Source organism: Glycine max, chromosome 2, assembly GCF_000004515.6.
Source record: "Glycine max cultivar Williams 82 chromosome 2, Glycine_max_v4.0, whole genome shotgun sequence".
NCBI classification, from domain to species: Eukaryota; Viridiplantae; Streptophyta; class Magnoliopsida; order Fabales; family Fabaceae; genus Glycine; species Glycine max.
The window spans coordinates 27060151-27082249 of NC_016089.4; the positions used below are offsets into that span (position 1 = coordinate 27060151).

The 22099-nt window shown below is 38.2% G+C and overlaps 1 protein-coding gene across 1 annotated transcript; it reads left to right on the forward strand.

The window, feature by feature from the left end:
• The first annotated feature begins 505 nt into the window (after positions 1–505).
• LBD6 (LBD domain-containing transcription factor) lies at positions 506–3166 on the forward strand. The gene is made up of 2 exons (XM_003517985.5): positions 506–924; positions 2720–3166. Exons 1-2 carry the CDS (start codon positions 532–534, stop codon positions 3041–3043), a joined length of 717 nt encoding a protein of 238 aa, XP_003518033.2. The 5' UTR covers positions 506–531; the 3' UTR covers positions 3044–3166.
• Positions 3167–22099: the final 18933 nt, after the last annotated feature.

Consider the following 22099-nt stretch of genomic DNA (forward strand, 5'->3'; position numbering starts at 1 on the left):
ACAACCCCTTCCCCAAACTCATTATCGGTGGCTTACAATGTCCCTTATTAATTAATATTTTATTGATTATAAGATAAAAAGAATAAATTAAAGAAATTAATTGCAAAAAAGATGGTAACCTTGGATGAGTTTCCTCTAGCCACGAGAACCATGCATGTCTGGTTCTACCATCCCACACGCGAAGAGTAACAAAGGCTGCACAGTTCATGTGCTTTCCCCCACAAAGAACCTTTTCAAGTTTCACATAACCACTCTTTCATCACTATCTCAATATTATATACATACAATATAACAAGCATGCCAACGGCAACAACAATTTCATCACATGCACGTGCTCCCTCACATTCTTCCTCACCAACCTTAAACGTTTTCTTTTTCAAACAACAAAAACCTCACCACACTCACCTTGGCAACCAACTCACAAAACTAACGTGCACTGCCCACAACACCCCATAAAAGCATCAACACCACCCCTTTCCCTTTTACTCTATAACATCATAATTAATACTCCAATGTTAATTAATTGTTAGCATGGCCGAGTCACAAGGTGGTAGTGGCGGTGACGACGGCGCTTCTGGAAGCAGGCGTAGAGGCTCTACTTCCAGGCGTGCCATGGCAGCACAAACACAAGATGAAGCAATGGTGGAATCTTCACCCACAACACCATGTGGGGCTTGCAAGTTCTTGAGGAGGAGGTGCGTTGAGGGGTGCATCTTTGCACCCCACTTTGGTACTGACCAGGGTGCAGCCAAGTTTGCAGCTGTGCACAAGGTGTTTGGTGCTAGCAATGTGTCAAAGCTCTTGTCCAACATTCCGGTGAACCGCCGCAATGAAGCATCGACAACAATATCATATGAGGCGCAGGCAAGGTTGTCTGATCCAGTTTATGGTTGTGTCTCCACCATCCTTGCTCTGCAACAGCAGGTATTTTTTTTCTAAAAAAAAAATTATATATGCATTTTTTTTTATTTTTATCTATCACTAAACAATTAGACTAGAAAAAAATTATCTCTCAAATTAAAAATAACATTTTATAACGCAAAAATGATAAATTAAAAGAAAATGTTATAAAAACAGAATTTAACAGGCATGTATGCCAATTGATAAAAAAATCATCTAAAATAATCATTATAAAAGATAAAAATTATCATATAAAATAATCTCTGATGGGATGATATTATAAAATATTTTGACAATTTATACCTCGGCATATATTATTAGAAGTGTAAAAGCTTTTATATTAATCAGATGTTACAGTTAATATAATTTTAAAATTAGTTATTGTAAAAATAAATAAATTTACAAATTATCATAAATGATAATTTATGATTGTATTACAATATAAAATTATTTTATACAATTAACTTATAGTCAATTTTCTTATATTATATAGAATGTTATTTCTTCTTGGTGAAAGAATTCATAGATATAGTAGGACTGAACAAATATTATTAATTTTTGTGAGAAGAAATTCTCTCAGGTGACATTTTGGTAATGTAAAATTACAACTTTTAATTAAAAATAAGAGAGAGAAAATTTAAATAATAAAAGAATGAGCACACATGATGTTTTGATGGTGAAGATTTTTACATGAGAAAATCCAAGTGGAAATCTCCTATGAGAGGAATCCACTCCTTTTTGTATTCTGTAACAGGATAACTCATCGTGATTTCCGCTTCAGTTTAATTTCATGAATGTCACATAAAATTCATTGTGGCTTTCCTCAAATATTATTCTTACTACTAAATAGGTTTGTTTTTTTGTTAACAATATATAAGTTTTTTCAATCAAAAGTACATAGGGAATACAATAAAAATGAAAAGATATATAAATTCCATGCTAAGTATAATTCTTTCTGCTTTAATATGATATATATGCATTAAATTATTAATATATCTTCTTTACCAAGTTGTGAATAGGGCCTTTGAAGGAACGTTTCTTTAGTACCTTAATTAAAGGGTTGATCAAGATCATGTTATTCATGTTTGATTTTTAAAATGGATAAGCAAGTGTATGTAGCAGGTGGATCGCAAATGATTTTATGCATGCTCATACATCCTAAATAAGTCCAAAGATACAAAATGGGGTGCTATATATTTTGTAATTTGTATGTCTAGAATTACTCTAAATTTTATTATCTGACAATACTACTTTAAATTTATTTCCAGCGAAAATAGAACAAAAGGGAAAAAATTTAAGAAAACAAAAGCTATCATATCAAGAATTTGTGTATGTATATTTGAAGAAGAAAAATCTATTAATATTTTTATTTTTATTACAAAAAATTACATTGATTTTGTTTTATTTTCTAGTTTTAAAAAGTTCATATAGTGTTTTCTCTTGCAAACTTTTTGATACCAAAAAATAAAGTGAAAATAAGGAGATATTTTTTTAATTAGAAGTAAAAATTAAACAAAAAATATTTTCTTAAATAAATAATCTTACTGTAACCAATGGTATAACTCAATTGACAACACATACTAAACTTGTGGAGAAGAGTTTAATTCTAAACAACTATCTTAGAGAAAGATGAAGAGTTTTAAGTGTGATATAATTAAGTCTTAGGATCCATGATAAATTTCATGGCTAGCTCAATGATCAAATTTGTGGAAATACTTGAGATTCTATCGGGAGTTAAAGGTTCTAATTAATGTGCTTAAAAAATTAAATAATCCTTAATTTTTCATCTATGAAATTGCTCATTTTTTATCCAATTCAGGTGGCAACTTTGCAAGCAGAGCTAGCTATGTTGCAAACTCAGCTCATGAATAGTAGGTTTGCCTATGCAAGTGCACTTCAGACCACACAACTACAACAACCAAATATGAATACAGGAGCATTGCAACCAGCATATTCCAACAATTCATGTGCTTCCACCAACCTTCTAAACTTGAGCACCTTCAACAATAACCCTAGCTTTGTCCTTGAAATGGACACAGCACCCTCCTCAAGTTTGGAGCCTCTTCAACTCACGAGGTTGTCCCAATGTAAGGAAGAGGATGAAGAAGAAAACAAGACTCAGAAAGCCTTTAACCACCGTTAATGAGTTGCCCTTTGTGTTTATTTTGTTACTGGTACTTTTTAATGGCTTCGACTTCATATATATAATCAAATATTGTCGTCCATAATTGATGTAATGTATCTCATGACAATGCTATATATATTTAATTTGCATGAAGAATCTTGTCATACCCTTTGCTTCTCTTTTTTTGAATGGAGAAAAATTGGTATGATGTCTTTGTGGAGGATATATAACATGTGGACCCTTCCAAATTTCAACTTATTTATTTAAGGAAGAAAACGGCTTGTAACTTACTTTTTTTTAACTCTTCCAGATTTGTCTTCACTCGCTAAGCGAGCTGATGTCTCGCTTAGCCGATGTTGCTCGCTAAGTGCATATGTCTCGCTTAGCGAGACATCAGCTGCTGCAACCTTCTTATGCTTCATCTTTTCACCTGAAACTGAATTTGAAAACACATTAATTCATAATGCAGGGAATATCTACTGCATAAAAAAACTAAACATAAAAATATGTACAAACCTACAAAAAGAACTATAAATTAGGGAAAAGACAAATTTATAAAGCTTTTCAATACAAAAGTTAGTCGTAAATGACGACTAATAGTAGGCCATGGCAATATGATAGGAAAATCATCTATAATGGCCTAACTAATGAGATAACCCTCACCCACCTTGGAACAAAGTTTGTGTTGCATCCTCTAACACCTTCACAAGTGGCCAAAGATCAACTAACTATGAAATATAAGAGGGATGAGGAAGAAAAACTAGAAAAACAAAAGAAAAAGAAGGATAGTAAGGCCTTATCTTCAAAGGCCAAGGGGAAGGAAAAAAAGGAAAAGGATTCCTCTAAGAAGATTGTTAAGAAGGAAAATCATTTTGCAACAAAAGGAGATATCAAAAGAGCACTCCTTCTTAAACAATCCTTCTACCTTCTCCTATCAAGGGAAACCTCCCTTAACACTGCCACAATTCCTACATTTGAGACCTTACCCCCAAAGGTCCAAGAAATTTTACATAAATTAGGTGATATATTTCCCAAAGAGATACCCCCTGGGCTACCTCCTCTTAGGGGAATAGAACACCAAATAGACTTGGTCCCAGGAGCAAGCCTTCCTAATAGGCAAGCCTATAGGACTAACCCTCGAGAGACTAAGGAGATAGAGTCTCAGGTTAAGGAATTGTTGGAGAAGGGCTGGGTCCAAGAGAGCCTAAGCCCTTGTGTTGTGCCAGTATTATTGGTGCCCAAAAAAGGTTGGTATGTGGAGAATATGTACAGATTGTAGGGCCATCAACAATTACTATAAAGTATAGGCACCTCATTCCTAGACTTGATGAGTTGCATGGTGCCAATATCTTTTCAAAAATTGATCTTAAAAGTGGTTATCAGTAAATCAGGATGAAAGAGGGTGATGAGGGGAAGACCTCTTTCATGACCAAGTTTGGTTTGTATGAATGGCTAGTGATGCCTTTTGGGCTCACTAATGCACCAAGCACCTTTATCAGGCTTATGCATCATGTCTTAAGGGATTTCATAGGTAGATTTGTAGTTGCTTATTTTGATGATATTTTAGTGTACAGTAGGAGCCTAGATGATCCCTTAGGACATCTAAGGCAAGTTCTTTCAGTTCTTAGGAAAAATACTCTCTATGCCAATATAGAGAAGTGTACCTTTTGTATAGATAATATAATTTTCTTAGGATTTGTAGTTGGTAGAAATGGGGTCCAAGTGGACCCTGAGAAAATCAAGGCCATCCAAGAATGGCCCACCCTAAAAAGTGTAGGAGATATTAGGAGCTTCCACTGGTTAGCAAGCTTCTATAGAAGGTTAGTTCCTAATTTCTCTACACTTGCCTCACCTCTCAATGAGCTGGTGAAGAAGAATGTGACATTCACTTGGGGTGAAAGAAAAGAGAAAGCATTTTCTTTGCTCAAAGAAAAGCTCACCAAGGCACCTATTCTAGCTCTTCCTGATTTTTCTAAAACTTTCGAGCTAGAATGTGATGCCTCTGGAGTGGGTGTGAGAGCTGTATTGTTGCAAGGTGGGCACCCTATTGCTTATTTTAGTGAAAAACTTCATGGTGCCACCCTCAAATACCCCACCTATTATAAAGAGCTTTATGCCTTAATAAGAGCCCTCCAAACTTGGGAACATTACTGTGAATAATGCAGGTTTTGATGATGCTAAAAAGAAATCACTTGATAATGATTGTCATCATCAAAAAGGGGGAGAATGTGAATGTATGAATACATGATTTTGTTGATGCTAAAGAATAATAAAACAAGGTTTCTTTCAAGATTAGTTCAACAAACATTCAAAGGTTAAGCATTGCTTCAAAATTAATTCAAGATCAAGCTTTTGCCTCAAAACAAAGTGTTTCTAAGAGATCAAGGCTCTGATAATCAATTACCAGGCAGTGTAATCGATTACCAGAAGACAGTTTTGAAAAACAACTTTTAAAAAGGGTTTTGAATTTGAATTTTGAATCATGTAATCGATTACCAACAACGACACTTCAGAAAACACTTTGAAAAGTCATGACCCTTCAAAATATAACTGTGTAATCGATTACCAGAAACCTATAATTGATTACCAGTGAAGAATTTCAGAAAAAACTTTTTGAAAAGACACATCTCTTCAAACCATTTTGAAAAGGCACGAAGGGCCTATATATATATGTGTCTGACTTCGAAAAGCAAGAGATAAATATTCTAAGAGAACTTAATTGCCAAATGCTCTCTCAGCAACTCTTGGGCAAACACTTTCAAATCTATTGAAAATTCATCTAGGAACTTCAAATTGTATTATCATCTCTAAAAGAGAGAAATTCCTCTAGGAACTTCAATTTGTATCATCCACTCTAAATGAGAGAAATTTTTGTGTTCATTTCTCAACTTATTTCTAAGAGTTTTTGTTCAATACTTTCTCTTCCAAGAAAAGTTCATTGCTAAAAAACTTGTGTTATTCTTCTTCTTTATTCACTTCTCCCTTTGCCAAAAGAATAGAAGGACTAACCGCCTGAATTCTTCTGTGTCTCCCTTCTCTCTTTTCAAGAGAATTCAAAGGACTAACCGCCTGAGAATTCTTTTGATTTTTCCCTTCCCCTTAAACAAAAGATTTCAAAGGACTAACCACCTGAGATATCTTTTGTTTCCCCTTACAAAGATTCAAAGGACTAACCGCCTGAGAATTCTTTGTCCTAACACATTGGAGGGTACATCCTTTGTAACATAAGTAGAAGGTACATCTACTTGGGTTGTTGTACTGAGAACAAGAGAGGGTACATCTCTTGTGGATCAGTTCAAGTGGAGGGTACATCCACTTGGTTGTTCAAAGAGAACAAGGGAGGGTACATCCCTTGTGGATCTTTGGCTTATAAAGGATTTTACAAGGTTGAAAGAAATCTCAAGAACCGTTGGTTGCTTGGGGACTGGATGTAGGCACGGATTGTGGCCAAACTAGTATAAATCTTGTGTTTATCTTCTTCTTCCCTACACTCTTTAATTTCCACTATGTACTTTTAATTGCCACTTTTACTTTTGGTTAAGTTATTGTTTCTGTTCTTTACTTTCTTAACTTAGTAGTAAAAGCCTAGTTGAATCTAGTAACATTAAGAAGGATAAATTTTTTAATTAGTCAAGACACATTAATAATTAATTCAACCCCCCCCTTCTTAATTATTCCGAGGCCACTTGATCCAACAAATTATATTATAGACACATCAAAATGAATTCCACATCATGATAAGTTATCAAATTGGGGAGTGGTATTGGTGTTGTAAATGTAATGATTTAAAGAAAAAAAATGTTTTTTCATAGCGTTTTCTTTTTGACAAGTAATCGAATCATACAATGACATATGTACAAAAACAAAAGAGATGGAGTGTGAAAATTTTGCTAGGTTTCTAAGGAGAATTCGAAGAAGGAAGATGATCTACTTAGAAGCACAAGAAAATTTAAAAGGAAAGTCGATGAAGAGGAGATTACACAAGAACTCTCCTTACAAAGAAAAGTTGCTTTTAAGTGAAGGGACAATTCTGTTTTCTACCTTTGATGGTAGATATTATGGTAGCCTAGACAAGGAGATTCCACAACCATCTATATCTTTTCTTCCTTTGATGCTAGATATTATGGTATCCCAGACAAGGAGATTCCACGACCATCAATATCGAAGGAGGATAAGGAGAGATATCAGAAGGTTCCTATCTCTGACTAGGAATTTACTGATTAGTGTAAGTCTTGGAAGGGTTCTCTCATGATTACAATATTAGGCAAGATGATAGGCTTCTGTCACCTGGACGCAAAGTTGAAGCATGATTGGGCAAGGAAAGAGTCCATAAAAATTATTGATGTCCACGTAATTATTACCAAGTTTTGTTTACTTCAAATGAGGATTATAATCATGCGTTCATTAATGGACCATGGATGATTGTTGATCATTACATTATGGTTCAAAGATGGCAACCTTTCTTCTGGGCAAGTATAACAGTTGCCCTTGGTTTTTCTTTTAAATAAATAAATAAATAAAATAAGATTATGTCATTAGAACTCACTATATAAAGGAACTTTAACCCTGAGCAGCGTTGTAAAAACATTTATGTTCCTTTTTCTCTGACTCTCAAGAACACTAACAGAGCAACCAGAGGGGGAGCTCTAGAGAGCACCATAAATGTCACCATTACTAATAGAGAATGCTTGAGCGACTACCTTGAGGTAAGGGGTTACTCATGCTTGGGGATTAGAATGAACATGTGTAAGGTTTCCTAGAGGATCAATTTTTGGGTTATTTTGGGTTGTTTTATGAAATTCAATTATTTTTTTTATGTTTTTAATCATGGATTAACTATGTTTGACAGACCAATTGGTGTCCCGATGCAAATTTATGTGAAATTGATGTGTTCCTGTGTTGAGTGTGAACCCTAGAAATTGGGATTCTTTATAATTATCATAAAATTGTGTGGCAATGATATTTTTTTATACTTGATATATTGACCTTTCAATCTTGTTGATTTCTTTTTCTTCTTTTTAAAATTTTCGATACCGCACTGTATACACGTACGCGTATTGACGCTTTTATTTCACAAGCTTTATTTTTTTCTTCCGTGTACGTGACTTCTCATCATGAAATGCTTAGGTGCAGTGGTTATTAGATAATTGAATCGAATAAAGCTATTTGAAGGAATTGACTAAAGCTTTATTCACATTTGTAATTAGGCATTTACTGGATGTCCATGACTTCATTGAAATATGTTTAGGATATAGGTATACATGTTTTCCATGTAAATCAATATAAGTATATAAATTTTTGATTTGTTATATATGGATACTATATATTTATCTAATGATATGGTTGATATGATTGCTATTATTTTATATTAATAAATATATATAATACGTTTCTTTTATATATTTTATATGTATATATATATATATTATTAATTTTATTTTAATATTTTAATATATTTATGTTAATATTTTTAATGTTTACATTAATGTATTTAATATATAAATATATATGCTTACGTTAATGTTTGAATATATTTATGCTAATGTTTTTAGTACATTAACTACTTATATATATATATATATATATATATATATATATATATATATATATATATATATTAATGTTTAAAATACATTTAATTACTTACAAATATATTTAATGCATTTAATTATTTTTATGTACCTATATATACATATATAGTATTATATGTAATTTTATAGTGGTGTATTATATATATTTGATACATGCAAATATATTTATAAGTGTTGAAGTTAGATGTGTTTTATTATTATTATTATAAATGCTTATCTATTTGTTAAGTATATTTTGTAATTAGTTAAATTGTAGACATGGGATATGGTTATGAATAAGTGAGTGGTTAATATTTGATGTGATATTACTTGTGTTGTGAGTTGTGAATTATATAATAACCCGACTGGTGTTTATCTTGGAAAAAAATGTTTATGCGCGAAGTGTTAAAAAGAAAAGTGTAGGGTTCCAAGTTAGGAACCTGAAGTGTTAAATTGTAGCGCAATGTGTTAAATGTGTTTAAAACACAAGTGAGAGGTCATGGGTATTGTATAATTCATGAATAGTGTCTACATGCAAAAATTGTTTTAAGGGTTGGACCTGAATCAGGAAGGTGAGGCCCTAACGGATTCTTCGGAGTCTAGGCCTTGGGGGTAAAGACACTCGGTTTGAGTGCTCCTCTAAGCCTATATTGATCCCATATGGTTGGAGTATTCTCGCAAAACAGAGTGATCCTGACTGGTCACCTTATGATTTTACTTAGTGAGAGTGACCTGACATACCCATTGTATGGTGTGTCTTGTTATATACTCCTAAGCGCCCAATGTGGTTTTTCACTGACATGGTACCACATTGCATATAGGCTTGAATCTTAGTATAATTATTGCATAACGCCTGTGAATTGTTTATTATGAAATCAGTGAGTGTTGTTATGTCTTGACTCGAGTGTGTGATTCATGTGTAATGTGATTGGTGATTGAAATATGATTTTCAAAGGATAAAGTAGTGAAGTAACATGGATTGAATTAAGTTGAGTTATGTTATAAATAATTGTATAATGTATTTTGCTTTTTATGTTTTTGTTTATCTGTATTTTATTTAGAAATGTGATAACTCACTCACAGCGTGTGTTTGTGTTTGGGCTAATTGTCATTTTGTTTCAGGTGAGCCAACATATGATGAGTTCTATGCTGGAGATGGAGAGACTTAGCCTGTGACAGGGAAATGCTCTAATAAATGTGACATCAGGACATAGGGTTTTACTTCATATGTTATAATCCCATGAATGATATAGTTTTATTTTTTCTGCTTTAGTGTTTTTTTTTTCATTCAGAATGGACGACATTGTTTTTGAGCCGGGATAATTTTATCATTTATTCGAACAAGTTCTATTATGATTTCACTAAGTGAATGTGAACCTTTTACCCTTTTGAATTGTTTTTATTTAAATGTGTTTTAAAATTTTTACTTAATTCCGCATGGTTTTTTTTCCTTTTATTATTAGTTTATATTTGTGTGGGTAGAGGGTGTCACATTTAGTGGTATTGGAGCAGGTTGGACCTTTCAGCAATGTGTGTTATGAGCTTTCTATGTTTCCTTGTGTACTATGATGTATTGTGTGTTTTGTTTTGTTCTGTTCAAAGGTATACTCTATTGTGTTGGTATATTTCTCAAAGTTTTTGCTTCTTGCGTGAAATAGAAAGTAATGACTGAGAAATGAGTGGGAACGACTTCTTACTGAGGCCCTGAACAACTTGGCGCAAGTTATGGCCAATCAAGGAGGCGGTGGAGGAGCAACTGTGTACCATGGTTTAGATCGCTTCCAGAGGAATAACCCACCTACCTTCAAGGAGGGTTATGATCCTGAAGGTGCTAAGGCTTGGCTGAGGGAGATTGAGAAGATCTTCCGGGTGATGGAGTGTCAAGACTGTTGGATCGAGTGGCCTCGGAATAATTAAGAAGGGGGGGTTGAATTAATTATTCCTAAACCTTTACTAATTAAAAAATTACTCTTCTAAGGCTTTTACTAAATTGTTAAGAGAATGAGGAGTAGAAGAGAAACTTAACAGGAAGTAAAAGCGGAAATTAAATGCACAACGGAAAGTAAAAGAGTAGGGAAGAAGGAGACAAACACACAAGAGTTTTTATACTGGTTCGGCAACAACCCGTGCCTACATTCAGTCCCCAAGCGACCTACGGTCCTTGAGATTTCTTTCAACCTTGTAAAAATCCTTTTACAAGCAAAGATCCACAAGGGATGTACCCTCCCTTGTTCTCTTTGAACCTAGTGGATGTACCCTCCACTAGAACTGATCCACAAGATATGTACCCTCTCTTGTTCTCAGTCAAACCCAAGTAGATGTACCCTCTACTTGTACCACAAAGGATGTACCCTCCAATGTGTTAAGACAAGGATCTCAGGCGGTTAAACCTTTGATACTTTGTGAAAAGGGATACAAAAGAATTCTCAGGCGGTTAGTCCTTTGAACACTTTTGTATAAGGGAAAGGGAAGAATCAAAAGAATTCTCAGACTGTGTCGGAAAAAGTGTGTTAAGACAAAGATCTTAGGCCACCAACGTTTATTTGAGGAAAATGTCGGAAAACCCGGAAAAGACGTGATCTACGAACTTTTAAGTGAAAGGTTTAGGAGTTGTATTTACGCACGGGGAAGGTATTAGCACCCCACACGTTCGTCACAAGAGACGGTAGCCTTTAATCAAATGTGCAAATATGACTTCAATTTATATTCTTTTCCCTTTTTACGTTCTTATGTCTTTTTTATGCCTTTTTATGTTTTTATCTTTTTGTGGTCGACAAGGGCGTTTCCCTTTGCTCCTACGTATTCCTCAATTGTGATGAGAAAATCAGACCTACGTAGTTCTTTTGTGAACAAAGCATTTTGGTTAAGTTATTTTTTATCCTTTTTTGCAAGATATGTTTTTATTGAATGAAAGGTCATTTAAGGCATTGGACCATTAGACAATCTTTCGATTCTTTTGAAAAGTGAGAAAACATTAAGGCATTGGACCATTAATGATTTCCTTATTTTTGAAAGAGGTAACGAAGTTACATATTGATTTTAGGTTTTTTAGAAATCTACACTTAACCAATAAAAGCGGAAAAGACCATTTCAAGGCGTTGGACCTTTGAAAATGGCTTTTTTAGGTGATGACAAAAGTTTGGTTTATGAACTGATTTTAGCCTTAGTTTCACTTTGGTTATTAGCCGATTCGATTTAAGAAAGAGAAATCCCAAAGAAAAATGTCCGATTGATTTTTTTTATTTATTTTACTAAAAGATATTTTTTTATTATTATATTATTATTTTACCTTTTTTTGGTTTCCAACGTGGTTACGGCATGACCGAACGGTCGGATTTCATTTTAACAGAAATCAACGGATGTTACAATTCCAATGATCGGTGGAAATTTATTTTATTTTTTGATTAGGCGAGAAAATGACTTAAGTAAATGACTAAAGCACGTCAAAAAGGGGTACGAAAACTAAATGAAATGAAAATAAAAGCACGTGAAACAAATGAGGACCACTAAGGGTTCATAGAATAAATTGAAAAGTTCAATTTCGGGAACTTACCGGTTGAAGACCGAAGAACGGCGAAGAATGAACGAAGAACGTCAAAGAACGGTTGAAAATCTTCGCGAAATCACCCACGGAAACGTTACGGAAGCGCCTCGGCTTGGATTTTCTTCACGGAAACAAATTTTCTCACTAATTTTAAGTGAATCTTAGATACCAGGAGGGTTGAACATTTTTGTTCTTCCCTCCTTCCCCTATTTATAGGAAAAGGAAGGAGATGCTTGCCATCCAGCTCGCCCAGGCGAGCTAGGTTGCTTCCTCCAGAAGCAACCGCCTTCTGGAGGAACATCCTGGAAGGCTCAAGTGTGCCTGGTTGCTATTTGAACCCCCATTTTTACTAAATACACCCCCTGCCTTTTTTGGTGATTCTTTTTCCGTAAAGTTATGGAAACTTACGAATTTCGTAACGATACTTGTTTTCTTTCCGTAATGTTGCAGAACCTTACGGATTACGTAATCATCCCTTTTTTGCCTTCCGGAACGTTACGAAACTTTACGGATTGCGCACTAACACTTCCTTTTAATTTCCGGCATGTCACGGAACTTCACGGATTGTGCTACAACACTTTTTTTTTTTGGCTTCCGGCATGTCTCGGAACTTCACAAATTGCCTAACGATGGGTGCCAAATACCTCGAAGTGGTCAAACGAGGGTCGCATCCCAACAACGGATGGTCTCCGGACGAAATTAGGGTATGACAATTTCCCCTCTTCACTTGTCTTTTATTGGAGATAAAAGGGAAGTAAAGATAAGACACTAATTTCGTTCGAGCGAAACACCATTCGGCCAGTGAACCTCCCTGCCAGCAGAACCTGCAAAAATTTGAAAATGATCAGTACCGACACATCATCCTGATACTGTCAAATTTGTTCCTCTTGGTTGATACAAGACGCAGAATGACCATAATTTGTCTCTGCGTTTTGTTGGACCCGATCGAGCCTGGACGGCGAGACACAAAATGACCATAATTTGTCTCTGCGTTCCACCGGACACGATCGCCTCTGGATGGCGAAAAGGTGCGCGGAATGACCATAGTTTGTCTCCGCCCACCTTTCGACTTACTGTCCCCGAATGACAAAGGGCGCAGAATCTGTCCCTGCGCATTTATCACTCGACTTGCGAAATCTGAATGACAAAGGGCGCAACATCTGTCTCTGCGCGTTTACCACCCAACTTGCTGTTCCTGAATGATAAAGGGCGTAGAATTTGTCTATGCGCGTTTATCACCCAATTTGCGAAATCTGAATGGCAAAGGGCACAGAATTTGTCTATGCGTGTTTACCACTCAACTCACTGCTCCTGAAAGATAAAGGGCGCAAAATCTGTCTCTGCGCGTTTACCACCCAACTTATTGTTCCTAAATGATAAAGGGCACAAAATTCTATCTCTGTGCATTTACCACCCAACTTGTTGTTCTTGAATGATAAAGGACGCATAATTCGTCTATGCGCGTTTATCACCCAATTTGCGAAATCTGAATGGCAAAGGGCGCAGAATTCGTCTATGCGCGTTTACCACTCGACTCGCTGCTCCTGAATGATAAAGGGCGCAGAATCTGTCTCTGCGCGTTTACCACCCAGCTTGTTGTTCCTGAATGATAAAGGGCGCAAAATTCGTCTATGCGCGTTTATCACCCAATTTGCGAAATCTGAATGGCAAAGGGCGCGAATTCTTCTATGTGCGTTTACCACTCGACTTGTTGTTCCTGAATGATAAAGGGCGTAGAATTTTGTCTCTGCGTGTTTACCACCCAACTTGTTGTTCCTGAATGATAAAGGGCGTAGAATTCTATCTCTGCGCATTTACCACCCAACTTGTTGTTCCTGAATGATAAAGGGCGCAAAATTCGTCTATGCGCGTTTCCCACTCGACTCGCTGCTCCTGAATGATAAAGGGTGCAGAATCTGTCTCTGCGTGTTTACCATCCTACTTGTTGTTCCTAAATGATAAATGGTGCAGAATTCGTCTATGCGCGTTTATCACCCAATTTGCGAAATCTGAATGGCAAAGGGCGCAAAATTTGTCTATGCGCGTTTACCACTCGACTCGCTGCTCCTGAATGATAAAGGGCGCAAAATTCGTCTATGCTCGTTTATCACTCATCGAGTGTGCGGATGACCGTAATCTGTCTCCGCATGTCATCGGGCCCGTCGCCTCTGGATGACAAAAGGCGTAGAAGACGCTGTTAGTCTTTGCGTGCTATCATGCTTCGAGTCTTAGAGATAGCAAAAGAAAGTTTTAAAAGTGCGGATAACCACTTGGGTATCTCTGCATGTCACGTGACTCCAAGGTCAGTATGATAGAAATTGTCTGCGCGGAAGATGACGTAAATCTCCACGTGTCAACGGGCTTATTGGCCGCGATTGACAAAGGGTGCAGAAGACGACGTTAGTCTCTGCGTGCTATCATGCTTTGAGTCTTAGAGATAGCAAAAGAAAGTTTAAACGGATAACTACTCAGGTATCTCCGCATGTCACGTGACTCCAAGGTCAGTATGACATAAATTGTCTGCGCGGAAGATGACGTAAATCTCCGCGTGTTAACGGGCTTGTTGGCCACGATTGACAAAGGGTGCAGAAGACGACGTTAGTCTCTGCGTGCTATCATGCTTTGAGTCTAAGAGATAGCAAAAGAAAGTTTAAACGGATAACGACTCGGGTATCTCCGCATGTCACGTGACTCCAAGGCCAGTATGACAGAAATTGTTTGCGCGAAAGATGACGTAAATCTCCGCGTGTCAACGGGCTTGTTGGTCGCGATTGATAAAGGGTGTAGAAGACGACATTAGTCTCTGCGTGCTATCATGCTTTGAGTCTTAGAGATAGCAAAAGAAAGTTTAAACGGATAACCACTCAGGTATCTCCGCATGTCAAGTGACTCCAAGGTCAGTATGACAGAAATTGTGGGGCGGCCGACAAAAGCGAGGCTCTTACTCCTACGTATCCTCAATGAGGAACTCAGACCTACGTAGTTCTGGACAACTTGTGAGACTAAAAATAGTCTCGGTGTTTTCTTCACTAAAATGCGAGCATGCTTTAGTAAAGAGACAAAACTTCCAACTGATCCGAGCAACATATTTTTTGGATGAAAAACAATGTGTCTACCGGGGAAGGAGAGTATACTAATGAAATCTTCTCATAACCATAAATGTGATTTTGGATGTTAGCATTTTGCTTCTAAATGAGCATTTAGAGGAAACACTGGGTTCAACAAAAATAGAAGAAAATCACTCAAAGTGTATCAATCTCACACAGGTAAGTGTTTCATCCTAATTTCGAACCATAGATATGCCATGACTTGATCTTGCAAATCATTTCCTATCAAATCAAAGATTACATGTGTGATCATGGATCAGTAGGACTTTTTCTTGGGAATGGTGTTTTTTTTGTTGGAATTTTGGCTTTGAATGGTTTTGGCCTTTTCCTTTTCTGTTTTTGTTTAGTGCGGGGCAAAAAAGTCACTGACACACAGGATTTTGGTTGGTAATCAAAGGGAGAGGGCCACTTCAGGTCGTGGTTTCCATTCTTTTTTTGTTGTTTTCTTGGTCACAAATCTGTATTGTTCAGATATTGTCTGGTCCAAAGACCTTTTTGTATATTTCTTCTATTTTCTTTTGATCTTTGATCGGGAATTTTTTGCCTTCTCCCACTCTTCGATCTGGAATTTTCTCTTTTTGTTTTCTCCCGCTCTTTTGATTGGGAAGTTCCTTTCTTTTTTGTTTTCTTCTGAGGGCAAGGTTTATGTTGAGTTGGGACTTTGGCTCAAGGCTTGTAGAACGGATGGACATGATACATGTCAGGGTGTTGGTCTGGTTCAAGGATAAAAGGGGATGTCCCACATTATTTCCATGACACAAATGCAACAATGATGATTTGGAAATTTTATGTAAAACTATTCATGCATGCACCTATGTGGACACTCAAGTGTCGAAAACTTTTTGGTCATGTGATGCTAGGGCTCATAATTCATTTTCTCTATTTTAGTCAACCCAGTGTTTCCAAAATATGTTCTTTTATCAATTTGTGCATTCATCCTAGTCTATTTTTGGGTGTTCAGGAAAATTTTCACAACATTCACCCTTCAGGTGTATACACATTTTCTTTCAAAAACTGGTTATGATCTGTGAATTTTTTTTTTCAAAGAAAAGCTGGAAGTTATCTCTTCTCTAAAGCATGTTGGCTTTTCAGCTGAAAGATATATTTTTGGTTCTTGTATGTTTTTGTTTTTTTCTTTTCATGAGGTATTTTGCTACCTAAACAAGTGTATATTTTTGTGAGGTATTTTTGCTATATACATTCATATCCAAGGTATCTTGCTACCTAAACATACATATATATGTTTTGTGAGGTATTTTTGCTATATACATGCATATCCAAGGTATCTTGCTACCTAAACATACATATATATGTTTTGTGAGGTATTTTTGCTATATACATGCATATCCAAGGTATCTTGCTACCTAAACATACATATATATGTTTTGTGAGATATTTTTGCTATATACATGCGCATCCAAGGTATCTTTCTACCTAAACATACATATATATATTTTGTGAAGTATTTTTTGTTACATACATGCATATCCAAGGTATCTTTCTACCTAAACATACATATATATATTTTGTGAAGTATTTTTTTGTTACATACATGCATATCCAAGGTATCTTTCTACCTAAACATACATATATATATATATTTTGTGAGGTATGACTACCTTCCGAGCTTGTGCTTGTTTTATTTAAATTCCCAGGATCTTGAGCAACTAGGTGTGTCCTACTATGACTTGAGAAACAAAGGTGATCAAATAACAAGCAGAAATTTAAAAGGTACTAGGTTGCCTCCTAGTAGCGCTTCTTTAACGTCTTGAGCTGGACGCGTGATGACTTGTCGGCCACGAGCCTAGTACTTTGCTTACCTTTGGCTTTGGACTTGGTCGCCTATTGGTCGGCCATGTGTCGTAGGCAATACTCTAACCTTTTTGTGGATGAGCTGAGGGGCTCTGGAGGTGGCGGTAGTGCATTTGTTGCCTGTTGCTGGCCATCCCCAGGCTGTTGTGGTGTCTCGCCCTCTGCCTGTCTGGGGGTGCAATACTTCTTGATGAAAGCTCGGTTAGTAGGAGGCCTGATGACCTTGCTGGGGATGACGGGCACTCCATAGAACTGACATAGGCCCGTAATCAGAGCTGGAAACCCTAGGACCCTGTTGGACTTCTTTGGGTCCACTGGGTGTCTTGCGGGTGCGATCCCTGCAAACAATGGATGACATAAAAGATCAGTTGAGCGGTGCACATACTTACCTATCTCACGATGGCGTGACCTTGCTGGGGGGACGGGCACCCTATAGGACTGACAGAGGCCCGTAACCAGAGTTGGAAACCCCAGGGCCATGTCGGACTTCTTTGGGTCCACTGGGTGCCTTGTGGGCACGATCCCTGAAAAATAGTGGATGGCATCAGAAATCAGTTTAGCCACATGCATACTTATCTATGTCGGAATGACACAGACTAACTGATACTTCCGCAGGGGGAGATCAGTATTGCGGTCGCTGGATGAAATGTTGCTAAGTAGCAACGTCATCCATATTTGTGTAAGAGTGATCAAGTTGGTGTGCATGATCCGCACTCATCTCTTTGCAGTGGCACGGGTGAAATCTTGCCCTGGTATGCACAGTAGCTGCGCGATAGCCTCCTCCTTTGGTTGTACTTGTACAGTTGGCCCTCCTCCAATATCAGGGGGTGGCCCAGGAAAAAGAACTGATAAAGGGAAACTACTGGCCCCTTAACCAGGAGCGCAAGTCTCGGTTAAGCATTAAGGGTAGATGACCTTAAATTACCTTAAGGCGTGGATATGGAGCCCACTGAAAGTGAGGACGCGTAGCCTTCTAAAGGTGAGGACGTGCAACACTCTAAAGTTGAGGACGTGTCACCCTTTGAAGGTGAGGGCGTGCAGTCCACTAAAGGTGAGGACGTATACTCCTCTATGGGTGAGGGCGTGTAGCCCTATGAAGGCGAGGGCGTGCGGCCCTCTGAAAGAGAGGGCGTGCAACCCTTTAAAGGCGAGGACGTCTAGTCCTCTGAAGGCGAGGAAGTCTAGTCCTCTGAAGGCGAGGAAGTCTAGTCCTCTAAAGGTGAGGACATGTAGCCCTATGAAGGTGAGGACGTGTAGTCCTCTAAAGGTGAAGGCGTGTAGCCCTATGAAGGTGAGGACATGTAGTCCTCTTAAGGTAAGGGCATGCAGCTCTCTAAAGGTGAGGACATGTAGTCATCTGAAGGTGAGGACGCATAGTCCTCTGATGGCAAGGGCGTGCAGTCCTCTGAAGACGAGGACGTCTAGTCCTCTGAAGGTGAGGATGTGTAGTCCTCTGAAGGTGAGGACGTGCAGCCCTCTGATGGTAAGGACGTGTAACCCTCTGATGGTGAGGACGTGTAGTCCTCTGAAGGTGAGGACGTGCAGCCCTCTGAAAGCGAGGACGTATAGTCCTCTGAAGGTGAGGACGTATAGTCCTCTGAAGGCGAGGGCGTGAAGCCCTCTGAAGGTGAGGACGTGTAGTCCTCTAAAGGCGAGGACGTGTAGTCCTCTGGAGGTGAGGACGTATAGCCCTATGAAGGCGAAGGCGAGGACGTGTTGTCCTCGGAAGGTGAGGGTACTAGTATCCAAGGGTCCTCCCTTATGAGAAAGTAAGAGATTGACTTATTGAGAGGGCCGGTCATTCCAAATTCAAAAGATTGGACAGTAGATGTAGGAAATCTATGCAGTTAACATGATTTTTAGGGATGCAGATGTATGCAACCTTTGTCGTGAAATTTGGTAAATGCGGACTTCATATGAAACAATGCAATATAATGACATTCTTTCCCTGTTTTGTTATTTTGATTTTGATTTAATTTTTTGGAAAACACAGATTGACTGTCCTTTTGAAAGAGGTGATAATTCATGCAACCTTATCCTACCTTTTGCAAATCTCTCCGAGAACTGCCTCAGAGTGTATGTTCTGTTTGATTTAGTCACTTGACCATTTTGGAGTGACGACAATGGATTCTTTTGATGTTTAATCAATCCATTGAAATTCCAGGGTTTGTCCCCCCCCCCCCCCCTTTTTTGTTTAAAAACATAGATGGGTGAGAACTTTTGATCTACCCCTAGGTTCGCTTGAGGCTCATGCACGGTGCCCCTCATTGCCCCAGTGTAAGGCTTTGAAGTACCAATCGTTGTCTTTCGTCATGACCTTGTAGCAAGGAACCTATTGGGTGAGAACTTCTAATCTGCCCCTGGGTTTGCTTGAGGTTTATGCATGGTGCCCCTCATTGCCCCAGTGTAGGGCTTTGAGGTATCAATCGTTATCTTTCATCATGACCTTGTAGGAGGGAACCTATTGGGTGAGAACTTCTAATCTGCCCCTAGGTTCACTTGAGGTTCATGCACGATGCCCCTCATTGCCCCAGCGTAGGGCTCTGAGGTACCCATCTTTTTTTTCACAACCTAGTAGCAAGGAAGCAGTTGATCCTTGCAAAAAGAATTTTCCAAGGACGAGAAATAGTTGATGGATTTTTTCAATCGGCGAATTAAGTCAAATGACTCCTATTCTTGATAACTCACTTCTCTCTAAAAAGACAAAATTTTTGGAATGATAAAATGACATCCCATGAATGTCTATATTTTTACTTGAAAACACAATCAATCAAATGCCTTTTTTTGAACTTTTCTGCTTTACTCGTTGTTTACGGCACCCCACCAACGTGCAGGACGAGTAATCTCTGATTGAACGGTCTTGGAAGTCAACACTCAGGGGCGTAGGTCGCTTTGAGCAAACAAACCAATGGCTTACACTCACGTTCCGATGGAAGTTGAATAAGCAAGGATGTCAAATTCATCTATTTTAGCATTGTAACTGTGGTTTATAATAATGGCATAAACTTGAAAATCCTGATGAGTCATTAGAGACATCTAACAATAGCTTTCAAAATTTCCCCATGTGTGGTGTCGTTTGTCAATGTTAGGATTCACAAGCGATTCTACTCAAATTTCAGCCAGCCCGCATCAATTAGACTTTGCACCTTACACTTCATGGTCATACAATGCGCAATGGAATGCCCCGGGGCTCCTCCATGATAAGCACACATTGTGTTCGAGTCGTATCCTCGGAAAAATGGAGGTTGAGGAAACCTATCAGGGGTTATGGCAACCATTGAATTGTCGAGTAGATATGGGAGCAAGTTAGCATATGATACCAGAATTTGGGGTGAATCCTACAGGCTTTTTGCTGCAAAATCCCTTTCTGGTTGGTGTTTTGGTTTGTGCTCAAGGTGGTGTTTAGCATTGGTTGTGTGGAAGGTGGGTTTTGTGGTTGATTTAGGGATGGCCTTTGTGGATAGTTGGGTGGTGGGTAAGGAGAAGGGTTGTTATTGGTTGAGTAATGGCATTGTTGAGTTGGTGGGAAACTTGGTCGTATAGGAATGGCAGTCATAGCATGGGTTTCTCCCTCCTTCTCATCCTCTTTATTTGCCCCAGTTTTTCTCATTCGTCCAAGCAAGGTGATTAAATTTGTCTCTTTTCATACCTACTTTGATCCTTTTGTCGGTGAAAACTAAATCAGCAAAGCTTGAAGGTGTGTAGCCCACCATCTTTTCATAGTAGAAAACAGGTAATGTGTCTACTATCATTGTTATCATTTTTTTTCTCCGTCATTGAGGTGCCACTTGAGCTGCCAGGTCTCGCCTCCTTCAATGTCCTTGAGTCTTTCCTCTATATGATCCAACTTTCCCTTTTCAGCCATAGCAGGAGGGGCTCTTCCTACCGCAAAATGCAAGGGTTGTGGTTGTGGGCGAAAATGAGGGCCCTCCAAAATGTTTTGCAGGAGTATACCTACCAACTGCTTACCCTTCAGTGGTATATCCGAGGCAAGGCTCGAAGTCGGCTAGATTGTTGTGGGGCATTCCATGTGTCTCCTCCACGGTTTGAGAGACATGTGCATGATTAGTTTGGGTTTGTCGGCTCTCAACGAGTATGGGAGTGGAGTTATTGGCATTCTCATTGGGAGGCAAGCCATATGGCGGGAAGGCGTGCTTGTTTTGAATTTGCACATCATGGGGTCGTCCGTACTTCCCAAATCTTTGCCCACCATATCTGAGGTTGGATGATTCCTTTGGTTGAGATCAGATGGGGGCATCGGGTTTACCTTAGCAACAGTGCTGGTAGCGGCAACTGCAACCGTATTGGCTTCCATTATCTTCTTCATGCTCATCATGGCCTCCATCATTGTGGCCATTTGCTCTTTCATGGCCTCCATGTCGGCCTTCCTCTACTCTTGCACCTCTTATACTTCACTCATTACTCTAGCTCTAGCACGAGTTCGGTAAAGGCGCCGTAAAGTGTGTTCTTTTCTTTTTGATAACAATGATTAAGTTCGTTTTTTTTTCAAGGAAAGAATGCAATGAGCAATGCAACCAATGAAAAGGATGGATGTATGTGAATGATGCACAGTTTGAAGTATTGCGAATTTTTACGCAAGACATGGGGTTGAATCAATTTAGATTTTCAACATGGTCCATGACATCTTTGTCAGGGTGAAAGTGGAAGTAACAAGGGCATGAACAGTCCTAAATGTGTTTGGCAGTAGATGAAGCAACGATGTAACTCGATTCATCTTTTGCCCCAATTTTTGAAAGATGGTTACTTCCATGCTTCAACTTGACTTGGTGAACATTTTCGTAAAAGCATGAGCTTGGTTCAACCCCGTAATCCAAGGAATGGCAATTCCGATCGCCAATACTTCAACAATATTTCATAGAGATGAAAGACTCAGGAATACGTGTGCTATGCATGGAAAATGTAATTATGAAATTGAGATGCCCGAAGAAACATATTTTCTTAGTTAGCCATGCATTAGGTACCATGTTCAATCATTTTGTTTTTAAGTGAAATGGGTTTATGATCCCAACATGGTTGGCTC

Coding starts and splice junctions, on each gene's coding strand:
- LBD6 (XM_003517985.5), top strand. CDS start 532: ATGGCCGAGTCACAAGGTGGTAGTGGCGGTGACGACGGCGCTTCTGGA. Junction 925..2,719: donor TCCTTGCTCTGCAACAGCAG/GTATTTTTTTTC, acceptor TATCCAATTCAG/GTGGCAACTTTGCAAGCAGA.